The sequence below is a fragment of the Hippoglossus stenolepis genome, chromosome 6, assembly GCF_022539355.2.
Source record: "Hippoglossus stenolepis isolate QCI-W04-F060 chromosome 6, HSTE1.2, whole genome shotgun sequence".
Lineage (NCBI taxonomy): Eukaryota > Metazoa > Chordata > Actinopteri > Pleuronectiformes > Pleuronectidae > Hippoglossus > Hippoglossus stenolepis.
In genome coordinates, this window is record NC_061488.1 from 5,985,123 (window position 1) to 5,999,655 (window position 14,533).

At 39.7% G+C, this 14,533-nt stretch overlaps 1 protein-coding gene across 1 annotated transcript; it reads right to left on the reverse strand.

Moving 5' to 3' along the window:
* Positions 1 to 2,120: 2,120 nt before the first annotated feature.
* On the reverse strand, positions 2,121 to 8,537 carry LOC118110617 (chitinase-3-like protein 2). Its single transcript, XM_035158548.2, has 14 exons — positions 8,496 to 8,537; positions 7,875 to 7,906; positions 7,657 to 7,683; positions 7,310 to 7,514; positions 7,167 to 7,223; positions 6,618 to 6,783; positions 6,390 to 6,514; positions 6,171 to 6,294; positions 5,894 to 6,076; positions 5,281 to 5,397; positions 5,038 to 5,170; positions 4,576 to 4,903; positions 2,587 to 2,679; positions 2,121 to 2,202 (listed from the first exon to the last, which is right to left on the reverse strand). The coding sequence occupies exons 1-14, from the start codon at positions 8,516 to 8,518 to the stop codon at positions 2,121 to 2,123; spliced, it is 1,695 nt and encodes a 564-aa protein (XP_035014439.2). The 5' UTR covers positions 8,519 to 8,537.
* Positions 8,538 to 14,533: the final 5,996 nt, after the last annotated feature.

Below are 14,533 nucleotides of genomic sequence, written 5' to 3' on the forward strand. Positions count from 1 at the left end.
TTTGTGTACTGAACCCTTATCGGAAAATAAATGGCCGCTCATGTACTCAGCCCTTACAAAAAGAGGCACATCTATTGTCCGTAACACTTTCTCACCCTTAGATTGTATTTCCTAATGAAAACAGCCTGGGGAAATGATTTGGGTAAAGTTATCATGGAAGAATCTTCCTGAACAAAGTGTTTACAGTTTAAAGTGGTGCACTGGTTGGCTTTGCAAAATGTAACTAAATACAAAGTGTGCATGCATTCAATGTCAGTTGCACTATCTGTCATTATAGGGAGACCTATGGATACTTGTCTTTGGAATAAAAGGATCAGATCCCGTTCCAACAGGCTCTGAATATATCATGAGAAAGTCTGCAACCCTTCTAGCACGTAAAGGGATATTATTAAACTGGAAACTCCAACCAACTCTCTACCTATATAAGACGATATCCTCTCTTCCCACATTTCCTAAAATGTATTTTTCCATCCACAAATTTTTCTCTCTTTTTCTGATTGTGTCTGGATACGTTCCTCAGCTCTCTCACATCATATCTGACGTGAATTCACAGTTCACCGTAGTATTGTCCGAAATGTGTAACTAGTGCTGAGTTCTGCACCTTCAGGCTCTGCTGTTTTATACATGTGAATAGGAATTTATCTGATCTAAAATTTGTGTCTATTTTGCTAGCAATTGATTAAATTCATTACTTATTTTGTTATTTATTTACTCCTGTTCCTCTGATTTTCCCTTTTCTCTTATGAATTATTTGCTCAATGTCAAAAATCCCAATAAAAATTGTTGTTAAAAACGAGTTAAATTGTAATCTTTTGTCATCTGCAATTTGAAGGGTATGCAGCTCGGGGAATTAATCTGCTGTCAGTAGTTGCTTTAACATGATGTCTGTGACATGTGTAGGGGTTTATTATTTATCATGGGTCACAGATGTCTTACATGTTTTGCTGTTGTGTGTTTTTAGTGTGAGAGTTTGATGGTTACCGGACTGCCCCAAACATTGCATAATTCCTGTCTGTCATCAGTTCTGCTTTAGGTGAAAGCTGAGTGTTCAGTATCTCAGCATACAATGAAGAATTTAGGTTTAGGTTCAGGTTTCTTCTATATATCCGCCACAAAACAAGACTTTACTTGAATAAATAAAAGGATACACTTCACATTGTGTTTTTTCACGTCAGTGACACAATCATTATGTGATATATCTGTTATAAAACCAGCAAAAGAAGAGATTAGAGAGAGAGAGATTGTGATCTGGGAATAGTTTAATGGAATTGAGTGAAGGGTCTTCTTTCCCACGGTCCCTTTTATCTCATAAGCATCTGACAGACAAATAACAACCAACCAATAATCAAACTTCAAACAAAACTAAACAAAATGTGAGAAACTTTCAGTTGACCCATGATTGAATTATTTATTTAGTAATATTGATTGTGTCACCATGTAAGACAAATCTGGTCAGTTGAGTGCTAAATAAAGACCAACAAGAACATATCCATGCAATAGGGTTAGATACACCTACACAACATACAGTGTGTATGCATCAACCATATAATGAAGCAAATGAAGTTAGATAAATGATTAAGGAAAGGAGACCAAAAACACACATACAGGTACGATATAAGGATAGAATTAGGACAACAGTTGTAACGACACAGTACAGTTGTTTGTATGACATGTTAATAAATAAATATAAATAATGTTTTTTATTAAACATACATGGATTAGAGGACATTTGATTGGTGATGGGGAGATTATGGAAATAAATCTGTAAATGTTCGTAGTTTCATCTATAATCTATAAGTGTGTTTTCAAATTATGTGTAGATTAGTGAGGCTGAAAACAAACAACTAAATGAATTCCCCTGAATGATCATAAGAAATTGTACTTATACTAATTTGTGATAGTGACTACTTCAGTTAATAAGAATAAATATTTAAATATAACTTGCAACTCTTTAAGGAGTGGGAGGAGGATAGTCGCATCTCTGGAGACTGTTCTTGAATTCCAGTCCCTTTGGACACTTTTGGAGATGCGCTTTAACAGGGCCACAGTTGTAAAAAGAACCTTTGTCTAAGGGATTGGGGACCAGCTTCCCTATCTTTCCTTTACAGGCAGCTTTACCACTATCTATAGTAGTAGGAGTTGTGGTAGTGGTAGTTGGAGTAGTTGTGGTGGGAGTGGTTGTGGGAGTTGTGGTTGCGGGAGCTGTGGTTGGAGTTGTGGTAGTTGGAGTTGTTGTTGTCGTAGTTGGAGTTGTGGTAGTTGGAGTTGTTGTTGTCGTAGCTGGAGTAGTTGTTGGAGTTGTGGTCGTGGTAGTCGGAGTAGTTGTGGTGGTGGGAGCTGTGGTTGTAGTAGTTGGAGTTGTGGTAGTTGGAGTTGTTGTTGTAGTTGTGGTCGTGGTAGATGGAGTAGTTGTGGTGGTAATGGGAGTTGTGGTTATAGTAATTGTAGTTGTTTCGCATTTGCTGTTTTTATTGTTGAATTCCTCTCCAACTGGACAGTTTAGGAGCGCTGGAACTGAACAGTCGTAATAAGTAGTTTTGTCTGAGGGATTGGGGAACAGCCCCGTCGTCTGTCCATTACAGGCACCTTGAACACAATTTGTAGTAGTAGGAGTTGTGGTTGTAGGAGTTGTTGTTGTGGTAGTTGGAGTTGTGGTAGTTGGAGTTGTTGGTGTGGTAGCTGGAGTAGTTGTTGGAGTTGTAGTCGTGGTAGATGGAGTTGTTGTCATTGTAGTTGGAGTAGTTGTGGTGGGAGTGGGAGAAGGAGAAGGATAGTCGCATCTCTGGACACTGTTCTTGAATTCCAATCCCTTTGGACACTTTTGGAGGTGCGCTTTAACAGGGCCACAGTTGTAAAAAGAACCTTTGTCTAAGGGATTGGGGACCAGCTTCCCTATCTTTCCTTTACAGGCAGCTTTACCACTATCTATAGTAGTAGGAGTTGTTGTCATTGTAGTTGGAGTAGTTGTGGTGGGAGTGGGAGAAGGAGAAGGATAGTCGCATCTCTGGAGACTGTTCTTGAATTCCAATCCTTTGGACACTTTGGAGGTGCGCTTTAACAGGGCCACAGTTGTAAAAGAACCTTTATCTAAGGGATTGGGGACCAGCTTCCTATCTTTCCTTTACAGGCAGCTTTACCACTATCTATAGTAGTAGGAGTTGTTGTCATTGTAGTTGGAGTAGTTGTGGTGGGAGTGGGAGAAGGAGAAGGATAGTCGCATCTCTGGAGACTGTTCTTGAATTCAACCTTTGGACACTTTTGGAGGTGCGCTTTAACAGGGCCACAGTTGTAAAAAGAACCTTTGTCTAAGGGATTGGGGACCAGCTTCCCTATCTTTCCTTTACAGGCAGCTTTACCACTATCTATAGTAGTAGGAGTTGTTGTCATTGTAGTTGGAGTAGTTGTGGTGGGAGTGGGAGAAGGAGAAGGATAGTCGCATCTCTGGAGACTGTTCTTGAATTCCAATCCCTTTGGACACTTTTGGAGGTGCGCTTTAACAGGGCCACAGTTGTAAAAAGAACCTTTGTCTAAGGGATTGGGGACCAGCTTCCCTATCTTTCCTTTACAGGCAGCTTTACCACTATCTATAGTAGTAGGAGTTGTTGTCATTGTAGTTGGAGTAGTTGTGGTGGGAGTGGGAGAAGGAGAAGGATAGTCGCATCTCTGGAGACTGTTCTTGAATTCCAATCCCTTTGGACACTTTTGGAGGTGCGCTTTAACAGGGCCACAGTTGTAAAAAGAACCTTTGTCTAAGGGATTGGGGACCAGCTTCCCTATATTTCCTTTACAGGCAGCTTTACCACTATCTATAGTAGTAGGAGTTGTTGTCATTGTAGTTGGAGTAGTTGTGGTGGGAGTGGGAGAAGGAGAAGGATAGTCGCATCTCTGGAGACTGTTCTTGAATTCCAATCCTTTGGACACTTTGGAGGTGCGCTTTAACAGGGCCACAGTTGTAAAAGAACCTTTGTCTAAGGGATTGGGGACCAGCTTCCTATCTTTCCTTTACAGGCAGCTTTACCACTATCTATAGTAGTAGGAGTTGTTGTCATTGTAGTTGGAGTAGTTGTGGTGGGAGTGGGAGAAGGAGAAGGATAGTCGCATCTCTGGAGACTGTTCTTGAATTCCAATCCTTTGGACACTTTTGGAGGTGCGCTTAACAGGGCCACAGTTGTAAAAGAACCTTGTCTAAGGGATTGGGGACCAGCTCCCTATATTTCCTTTACAGGCAGCTTTACCACTATCTATAGTAGTAGGAGTTGTTGTCATTGTAGTTGGAGTAGTTGTGGTGGGAGTGGGAGAAGGAGAAGGATAGTCGCATCTCTGGAGACTGTTCTTGAATTCCAATCCCTTTGGACACTTTTGGAGGTGCGCTTTAACAGGGCCACAGTTGTAAAAAGAACCTTTGTCTAAGGGATTGGGGACCAGCTTCCCTGTCTTTCCTTTACAGGCAGCTTTACCACTATCTATAGTAGTAGGAGTTGTTGTCATTGTAGTTGGAGTAGTTGTGGTGGGAGTGGGAGAAGGAGAAGGATAGTCGCATCTCGAGACTGTTCTTGAATTCCAACCTTTGGACACTTTTGGAGGTGCGCTTTAACAGGGCCACAGTTGTAAAAAGAACCTTTGTCTAAGGGATTGGGGACCAGCTTCCCTGTCGCTCCTTTACAGGCAGCTTTACCACAATTTATAGTAGTAGGAGTTGTGGTAGTAGGAGTTGTTGTTGTGGTGGTGGGAGCTGTGGTTGTAGTAGTTGTAGTTGTTTCGCATTTTCTGTCTTTTTTCTTGAATTCCTCTCCAACTGGACACCTTAGGAGCACTGGTACTGAACAGTCGAAATAAGTAGTTTTGTCTGAGGGATTGGGGAACAGCCCCGTCGTCTGTCCATTACAGGCACCTTGAACACAACCTTTTGCACAAAACAGAAACGGCAAACAAATTTACTACGAAAAACATCAAGTCAATAAAAGCTGATAAAACTTGTTAATTAAATCTGGGAAAAAAATCACTACCTCACTACACACACTTTTTAAAATGTCTTACTTTGAACCAGGAGAGAATTCAGGTGGCTGATGAAGGGACTTTTGCTCTGGTTACAGAAATTTCCGCTGAAGTCATCCAGGTCCAGAGACCAAACAAAGGCTCCTCCAAAGTTTTTTGCTTTTAAGTAACTGACCTGAGAGGACGAAGAGGAAAATACTTCTGCATGTTAACAAAACACAGTATATGTCTAAACAGAGTTGTGAGTCGTTTGCATCGTTATAACTCAATTTAACAGATGGTTACCTTCGTACTAATGCTGCGTGTGTCATCAAATCCAACCCACTGGTTTTCTGTGATGGCATATGGAACTTTCTGATCGGGAATCCTTTGGACCATCTCCCCTTTCGTATAAAGGCAAGTCTGAAAAGAAGCATCACATTTCACATATAGATGCAAAGAAATAGAGTTCAGACCTTTATGGTGCGTTCAGACCAAACATGAGGCGAAATTGAACCTCACATTATTGGCTTGCTTTTGGAATCACTGGGCAACGGACAGAACTAACTGAGTAAGGCAGCTAATGGTAGTACTCTAATCTTGGTTCATAGTAAAGTGCCACCTATAGCTGGAATTAAATGAGATGAATATTTCCAGAACTTCGTTCTTTGTGTTTCACAGTCCACAAGTTGTATCCTACGTTACGTGCCAACAGACAGCGGAAATTGGGTTTGTCCTCAATTCTGATTCTTGGTTCATTACAAGTATCTCAATGCTTGAAACACTTTCAACTTGTGTAGCTGTAATCCCACTGTGTGTAAATGTTGGTTCACGCTTGGCCTGATCCCACCTTTATTGTACAATAAACACTAATAATATAAATTACTTACATTCCCAGCTCATAGTAATATAATAATACCTCATAATAGGCCCAGAATCCTTCTTCACCAGTGTAGCAGCCTTCTTTACCAGGACCGCTGGCTGGAGCTCCAACATCACTGGATGCAGAGGAGAGGGAAAAAGCTCGCCCATATGCAGCTAGTCCCAAATTTAGCAAATGTGCAGGTGCTCCGTTGTCCAACCAATACTGCATGGCAGAGTCCTAAAGTGTGTGGGGGGGGTAAACAATAAAGATGAGAGTGCATCTGTTCATAGATAGGGGTTCAGACAATCTATGTATGAATCATGGTATTTACAGTATTATAGTAGATTTTGTCTCCAGTATCGTGGGATCCCACGTATAAGGGACTGTGATGTCCTGTGACATCTTCACAGGGGCCGTGAAAGTCAAATGTCAGCACATTGAGGAAGTCCAGGTCCCTGTTAGAATAGAGAGGAAGTCATGTTGACCAAAGTGCTTTGACATGTGATCATGGGTGTAATGTAAATATTTATGAAATAAAAGATTAGTTTACTTGGTAATCTTTTTGACTTCATAGCTGGCATCAATGACCTCTCTCTCAGCAGAGACACTTGCTGTGAGGATTAATCGGTCACGGTTATGTTTTTTCCCTTCAGTCTCAAAGGCAGCATTGAGCTCCTACTCAACAACAACAACAAAAACATAGTTCAGTCAAGTCTAACATCCTATAAAAACAGATCCTATGGCATATTTCTTTGAGTTCCAGAGGAAAGGGTCTGACCTTGCACAACAGTGTAAATTTCTGCTTGTTGTCTGGGTCGCCTCCTGCTCCCACAGGGTACATCCAGTCCAGGTTTAACCCATCAAACTGAAATATTCTCAACAGTGCGACAGCAGACTGGATGAATGTTGTTCTCTTTTGTGTGGTTGACGCCATCGTAGAGAATCTGAAAACATTTAACACAGTGCTCTCAATAACTAATTATAATATGGAGTTATTAACATCTTTAGTAATATACAATAAAATACAAAAAAAGCAGGACAGACAAGTAGGAGTCATATAAAAATATAAAAGCTTATTAAATGATCATTGCTCCCAGTTTGCACTCGCCGCAGTGGCTTGGCACAAACCATATGTGCTGCTTCATCTAAACCATGTATTATGCTGGATGTGCAAATCACAAAAAAACAAAACATGAATGGACATAGCATTACAAATACCATCATACTTTAGTGCTGCTTACACTTGTTTTTGGACTCATAAAAATGCCCAAATGTGAAAGTCTTTTTTGTGTATTTGTACGTATGTATCTATAGAAGTATAACTTACTTTTCTTTGTTAAAGGTTGGGCCACCAACAGCCAACAGGGTTTTGAGTGAAGGATTTCTGTGGGAGCATAACATTTAAGTAATTATTGGAAAAATAAAAAGTTTTACATGATTATACAAATGTGAACAAGCTGATGTTCTAACCTGGTTTTGAGCCCATTAAACAACTGATAGCGAAATATTTCTGCTCTTCTAGTGGGGACCAGCTCATTGAATTCATTGATGTCAGAGAAGGCGTAGATCAGATGGGTACATTTGTTCGGATCGATATCCTCAATCGTGAACTTCCCGGCGTCTGGTCTATCTTCGGCCAAGCTGTTAAAGTAACACACCAGCCTTTCGGAAGAGCCTGAGACATGAATAACAAAAAGTTTGAATCAGAATGAATTGGTTTTCAAAGACAGCAGTTTTATCAAACTCTCATCAATTGTTGACTTTGGAACTTTATTTATTGGCTGGAAGAACTGTTATGATTAATAAGTGCCACTTACCCAAGCTGGCGATGACCAGGCAGAGACCTTCAAAGATAAAGAGTGGATCATTATGAGGTTAACTAGAAAAGTTAACTGGTCAGTTCATCTAAATCCACATTGAAATTTATTTTTCTTTCTTTTTTTCTTTTTGTCACTTAAAGTATAAAACAAATGTTTGTAAGATCTGGTTGAGTGGAATATTTAAGAATGTGTTTTACTTGGTTAGTGAGCCTTACCTGCTGTCAGAATTATGTTGCACATGTTGTCACTATATGGAAAGAAAGGAAAGAAAGAATAAAATTTATTTTTAGAAACGGTATTATCAAAGAAAAACATGGTATTCATACAAATCTTCACTCTGAGCACTCGAAATGCATTTCATTTAATTTCAGCATTTTCACTTAATTCTAGTAAGATTCTAATTAGATGTTTTTATAATTATTTTCATTTTTTGAACTACATTATAACCAACAACTAAATTAGCTTTTCAGTCTAATAATGCTATTTATGCTGATTTGTTTATTATTGTGTCATTTTTAGATATACATCGCGAAACCGACTGCTGCATTGTAAAAAAATAGCATCTCCCTTGATGACAGCTCTGCATGGTCAGGAAAGCTCTTACCTAAATATCACATCTTTTCTATTTATCGTACACTACCAGGTCTGATCTGAGCTAAACAGAATGAAAATCAATCAAAAAAGATAAATACAAAATAATAAAGCTCGATGACCATCATCATAATCATAATCACACAATCTCAGCGCGTGAGTTGGTTAGAGAGCCGGTATAGTACAGCAGCGGTTAAATCTGTAGTAATGTTGTACAATGAAATCAAAGCAAAAGGGATACTTACAAAGGTAATGGTGAAAGAAGCATCTACTGTCTCCACTGTGACTGATGGAGGACTGATGAGTTTCTGGCTGTTAAATTGGGTAGACAGCTCCCAGGGCGTGGTAGTTACATTGGGTGTGGATAGTTAATGCAGTGTTGCAATGTCCAAAGTAATTATACCCTGACGGAAATGTGGACAAAAGACGGTTCAATTACCTGACGTCAGGAGACGGGGAAACATTTAGTACATTTAAAAAACGTGTACAAAATAATTCATCAGCATGTTGATAATTTTTGAACTGTTTTTTTCTTTTAGTTCATTTTGACACTAAAGATATAATGGATAATTATGAGAGGAGGGATGTGTGACATAAATGACAAACTGACACCAGAGACATGGTCAGTCTGTTTAAATGGTTTGAGAATCAACAAATCCATCTTATGTCCCTCAGGCGGCTAAAATATCATAATGAAAAGATCATACTGAGTTTTCACCCCCAGTTGTTAACCTCCTGAAATCAACACAGAAGTTTGACACGTCAACACAATATGATGCAATGTATGTAAAAGTACAACAACTGTTAAACACAGACCCACAATAAATGAACAGAACAAGGCAAGGATAAGTGGAGAGGAGCAACAGCACCATCATCATTATAAAAGGCATGTCTAATTACACAGGTTAAAACTAAACCAGTAAGAACACACCTACACTAAAGGTTAACTTGGATAACAAAAGAAATAATAATTTACATATAAGAAGTATCATCACACAAGGCATGTGCAGAAACTATTATATAAACACACAATGGCACACACACCCAACTGGGTTAGAAACACCTACCTATCATCTTGTTGTTATTCCTCCATGTTAACAAATTATGCAGAACTGAGGATTAACAAACATAAATATATGTATACAAACATAATATATACAGCACTGGTTTTGTGTATAGACTGAACTAAAACACTGTGTAATGAACTAAAGACACAAGTTATATCACAATGATCTATGGATGCAGATTATCTTGTCATGGTGTCATGGCCTCCTGGCACCAACCTGTCTCTGAAAGTCTATGTATCCGGCCATGTTCAATTCAATTCAATTCAAAACAACATTTTGTCCCCAAAGGGAAATTCTAAGACAAATGGAGCATGTCAAGATGAGTAAAAACAAGAAGTAAGAGTAGTGAACATGACTGAAAGGACGGTCAAAAGGATAACAACTGGAAAAACTAGGAACGTAGATAAATACTGACCCAGTTAGTGATCAGAGTGCATTGAGGTATGTGTACAGCTCAGAGTGAATGATGAATATATAAACAGGACTGGTGAAGATGAGTCAGTGTGATCAGGGTCCAATCGGTTTTAAATATTAGACTTGAAAAATATGCTACATATGAAATCTGGAACCTTTGTTTGAGTCTTGGTAAGATTGTCTCCAAATATTATATTCAATATATAGCTAATTGCAACAGTAGAAAACAGCATGGATCAAACATATCACTTTTAGGCCCGCAGATTTAATTGGCAATGAAATATGTTCTCTATAAATGGAATGAATATATATTTGACTTTATTAAATGTACAAATATGTTAGTTAAACATTTGGAAGCAGTATTTTTAGTTGTCATGTTGATCAGAATTATTTATTTCACTTTGTACCTATTCGAACAAAAGAAGCTTTATTGAGCATTTTAGTCTCAACTATTCTTACATTAAAAATTCTTCAATGTGCCCCAGGTAGGCTAAACAAGGGATTCGACAAAGAACATTATTGAGTGCAGGCTCTTTTCAACCTTAATGCCTTTTACAATGATAGTTCTCTTCTAATACAGAAGTGGACATAGCTCATGCAGCCACCAACAGTCCCCTTATGAAACCACATTGAAATTCACTGGATCAGTTATTACTTGGATCTGCATCAAATTGCGCTTGCACTCATAAATATCTGTCTACTGAACATGTGTTATTTTTTCAGATCCATTAATTATTTCTCGAAAAATCAACATTTTTCTTTTTAATTTACTTTAAATTAAGATTTTACTTAACCTGAAAAACGCAAGGTACAATCTAAGCATAACTCAGTTAATGCCTGAAAATCCAGTAACGATAAAACTTACTGTGAAATAATGTAGAAAACATTCAGTTTTCTAATTCTCTTTAATGGATTTGTATGTACAAGATTATACCACAGTGGTTATGATACAATTATATTCAGAGTCCTTCAATCTTTTGGCCTGCAGAGGGACTTCCAGGTCTACCAACCACAGCTCTGAACCATACAACAGTGACATGTAATGCATGAAATGCCCATCAAAACTCAACTAGCAGGACCTAGCAGCATTGAGCTACATGAGTCCCAAGAAGAACCAATCCGCTAGGAAGCATAGAGGCATCATTGGCCTGGTCGAGAGGTGAAGGCTCCACGGATCAAGTGCAGACAAAGACAAAGCGAGTAGCAGCCTACTAGAGAGCAGAGTGGCAGACCTGGAACAGTGCATATTATACAACATGAATAATGCCAGTCGTCTCTGGCCACATACAAGTACATACACATCCTACCCATATCATCCTTTACAGTACATCCTACATTCAGCCGTGTGAAAACATGCTCATGTTTTGTGTAAACCAGTGGTAGAATTACTATCCCAAATGTCAATAACTCAACGGTCACTGCACTAGTGTTATAAACGATGTCATGACATCATTATGAAATGGCATTATTCCAACTTTGAAAAGCTAGCATTGCTTATTGGGATACACAAAGCAGGCGCAGGGACAGCATTGCCTGTCCAATGCTTTTTATTATTGTTGTTGTTATTGATGTTTATCCAAGAACAGCACGGTACAGCCTGTACCGACTTATGTCCTTCCAATCTTGTCTTGAAGGATGCTAATTATTATTTTTTCTTTCAAAACAATGTCAAAACGTGGTCTCACATTCACAGTCAGCTTGTCTCGAATCCACATTGATCAAATCTACACTAATATCCTAGCTTACAAACACAATCCCTGTAGCAAGGCGTCAGATCTCACCGACCAGATCCCAGGATCTTGAGTTTCAGACAGTTTGCGCTGCTGCCTCTAACCGACTTAGAGCCTGCATGTACTATGTCTAAGTAAGTAAGTAATATTCTAGTTTACAAACACAATCACTGTAGTAAAGCGTTAGATCTCACAGATCAGATGCCGATGACACCCAAATATACTTGGCCTCTCCGTCAGGGCTCCATCAGCATACAATGAAGATTTACAGAGTTTAGGTTCAGGTTTCTTCTATATATCCGCCACAAAACAAGACTTTACTATGAATAAATAAAAGGATACACTTCACATTGTGTTTTTTCATGTCAGTGACACAATCATTATGTGATATATCTGTTATAAAACCAACAAAGAAGAGATTAGAGAGAGAGAGAGATTGTAGTCTGGGAATAGTTTAATGGAATTGAGTGAAGAGTCTTCTTTCCCACAGTCCCTTTATCTCATAAGCATCTGACAGACAAATAACAACCAACCAATAATCAAACTTCAAACAAAACTAAACAAAAAATATTGAGAAACTTTCCAGTTGACCACATGATTGGATATTTATTAGTAATATTAGTTGTATCACCACATATAAGACAAATCTAGATCAGTTGAGTGCTAAATAAAGACCAACAAGAACCTTTATCCATGCAATAGGGTTAGATACACCTACACAACATACAGTGTGTATGCATCAACCATATAATGAAGCAAATGAAGTTAGATAAATGATTAAGGAAGAGACCAAAAACACACATACAGGTACGATATAAGGATAGAATCAGGACAACAGTTATAACGACACGAGTACAGTTGTTGCTTCATGACATGTTAATAAATAAATATAAATAATGTTTTTTTATTAAACCTTACATGGATTAGAGGACATTTGATTAGTGATAGGGGAGATTATGAAATAAATCTGAAATATTCGTAGTTCCTTCTATAATCTATAAGTGTGTTTTCAAATTATGTAGATTAGTGAGGCTGAACAAACAACTAAATGAATTCCCTGAATGATCATAAGAAATTGTACTTATACTAATTTGTGATAGTAGCTACTTCAGTTGGCAGAATAAATATTTAAATATAACACATCTTTAAAAGGTGAGAGGAGAATGTTGCGCATCTCTGGAGACTGTTCTTGAATTCAATCCCCTTTGGACACTTTTGGAGATGCGCTTTAACAGGGCCACAGTTGTAAAAGAACCTTTGTCTAAAGTTGGGGACCAGCTTCCCTATCTTTCCTTTACAGACGCTTTACCACTATCTGGTAGTAGGAGTTGTGGTGAAGTGGTGGTTAGATGTGGATTGTGGTGGGAGTGGTTGTGGGGTTGTGGTGGCGGGAGCTGTGGTTAGGTTATGGTGGCTGGGTTGTTGTTGTCGTAGTTGTTGGAGTTGTGGTCATGGTAGATGGAGTAGTTGTGGGGGTAGTGGTTGCTGGAGTTGTTGTGGTAGTGGGAGTTGTGGTTGTAGTAGTTGGAGTTGTGGTAGTTATGTGGAGTAGTTGTGGTGGTAGTGGTTGTGGGAGTTGTGGTGGGAGCTGTGGTTGTAGTAGTTGGAGTTGTGGTAGTTGGAGTTGTTGTTGTAGTAGTTGGAGTAGTTGTTGGAGTTGTGGTCGTAGTAGATGGAGTAGTTGTGGTGGTAGTGGGAGTTGAGGTGGTAGTGGTCGGAGTAGTTGTTGTTATTGTAGGTGGAGCTAGTAGCAGGGTTATTGTCACTGTAAAATTGAAGCTGTGGTAGCCAGGAGTTGTTGTCATTGTGGAATTGGAGCTGTGGTAGCGGAGTTGTTGTCATTTGTACTTGAGGCTGTGGTTGGAGTAGTTATTTGTGGTAGTTGGAGTTGGTAGTGGTAGTTGGAGTGGTGTGGTGGTAGTGGTTGTGGGAGGTGTGGTAGTGGGAGTTGTGGTTGTAGTAGTTGGAGTTGTGGTAGTGAGTGGTTAGATGTGGTTATTGGTGGTGGGAGCTGTGGTTGTAGTAGTTGGAGTTGTGGTAGTTGGGTTGTTGTTGTGGTAAAGCTGGGTAGTTATTTGGAGTTGTGGTCGTGGTAGTCGGAGTAATTGTTTATTATTGTGGGTGGGCTGTATTAGCAGGAGTTGTTGTCATTGTATGAGGCTGTGGTTGGAGTGAGTTGTTGTGGTAGTTGGGTTGGCTTAGTGGTAGTTGGAGTAGTTGTGGTGGTAGTGGTTGTGGAGGTGTGGTAGTGGGGTTGTAGTTTGTAGTAGTTGGAGTTGTCGTAGTGGTAGTTGGAGTAGTTGTGGTGGTGGGAACTGTAGTTGTAGTAGTTGGAGTTGTTGTTGGAGTTGTGAGGTAAGTGGTAGATGGAGTGTAGTTGTGGTGGTAGTGGAGTTGAGGTAGTGGTAGTCGAATTAGTTGTTATTGTAGGTGGAGCTGTAATTTAGGAGTTGTTGTCACTGTAGGTGGTGCTGTGGTAGCAGGAGTTGTTGTCATTGTAGGTGGAGTAGTTGTGGTGGTAAGTGGGAGAAGGAGAGGATAGTCGCATCTCTTGAGACTGTTCTTGAATTCCAATCCTTTGGACACTTTTGGAGATGCGCTTCCCCCAACAGAGGCCACGGTTGTAAGAACCTTTGTCTAAGGGATTGGGGACCAGCTTCCCTGTCCCGCTCCACAGGCAGCTTTACCTATCTATATTAGTAGGAGTTGTGGTAGTGGTAGTTGGAGTAGTTGTGGTGGGGTAGTTTGGCGGGAGTTGTGGTGGCGGGGCTGTGGTTGGAGTTGTGGTAGTTGGAGTTGTTGTTGTCGTAGTTGTTGGAGTTGTGGTCGTGGTAGATGGAGTAGTTGTGGGGGTAGTGGGAGTTGTGGTCGTGGTAGTCGGGTAGTTGTTGTGGTAGTTGGAGTTGTGGTAGTGGTAGTTGGAGTTGTGGTAGTGGTAGTTGGAGTAGTTGTGGTGGTAGTGGTTGTGGGAGTTGTGGTAGTGGGAGTTGTGGTTGTAGTAGTTGGAGTTGTGGTAGTTGTAGCTGGAGTAGTTGTGGTGGTAGTGGTTGTGGGAGTTGTGGTGGCGGGAGC

Coding starts and splice junctions, on each gene's coding strand:
- LOC118110617 (XM_035158548.2), bottom strand. CDS start 8,518: ATGCTTCTTTCACCATTACCTTT. Junction 6,295..6,389: donor GAAGTCAAAAAGATTACCAA/GTAAACTAATCT, acceptor CTATTCTAACAG/GGACCTGGACTTCCTCAATG. Junction 4,904..5,037: donor GAATTCTCTCCTGGTTCAAA/GTAAGACATTTT, acceptor TTTGTGCAAAAG/GTTGTGTTCAAGGTGCCTGT.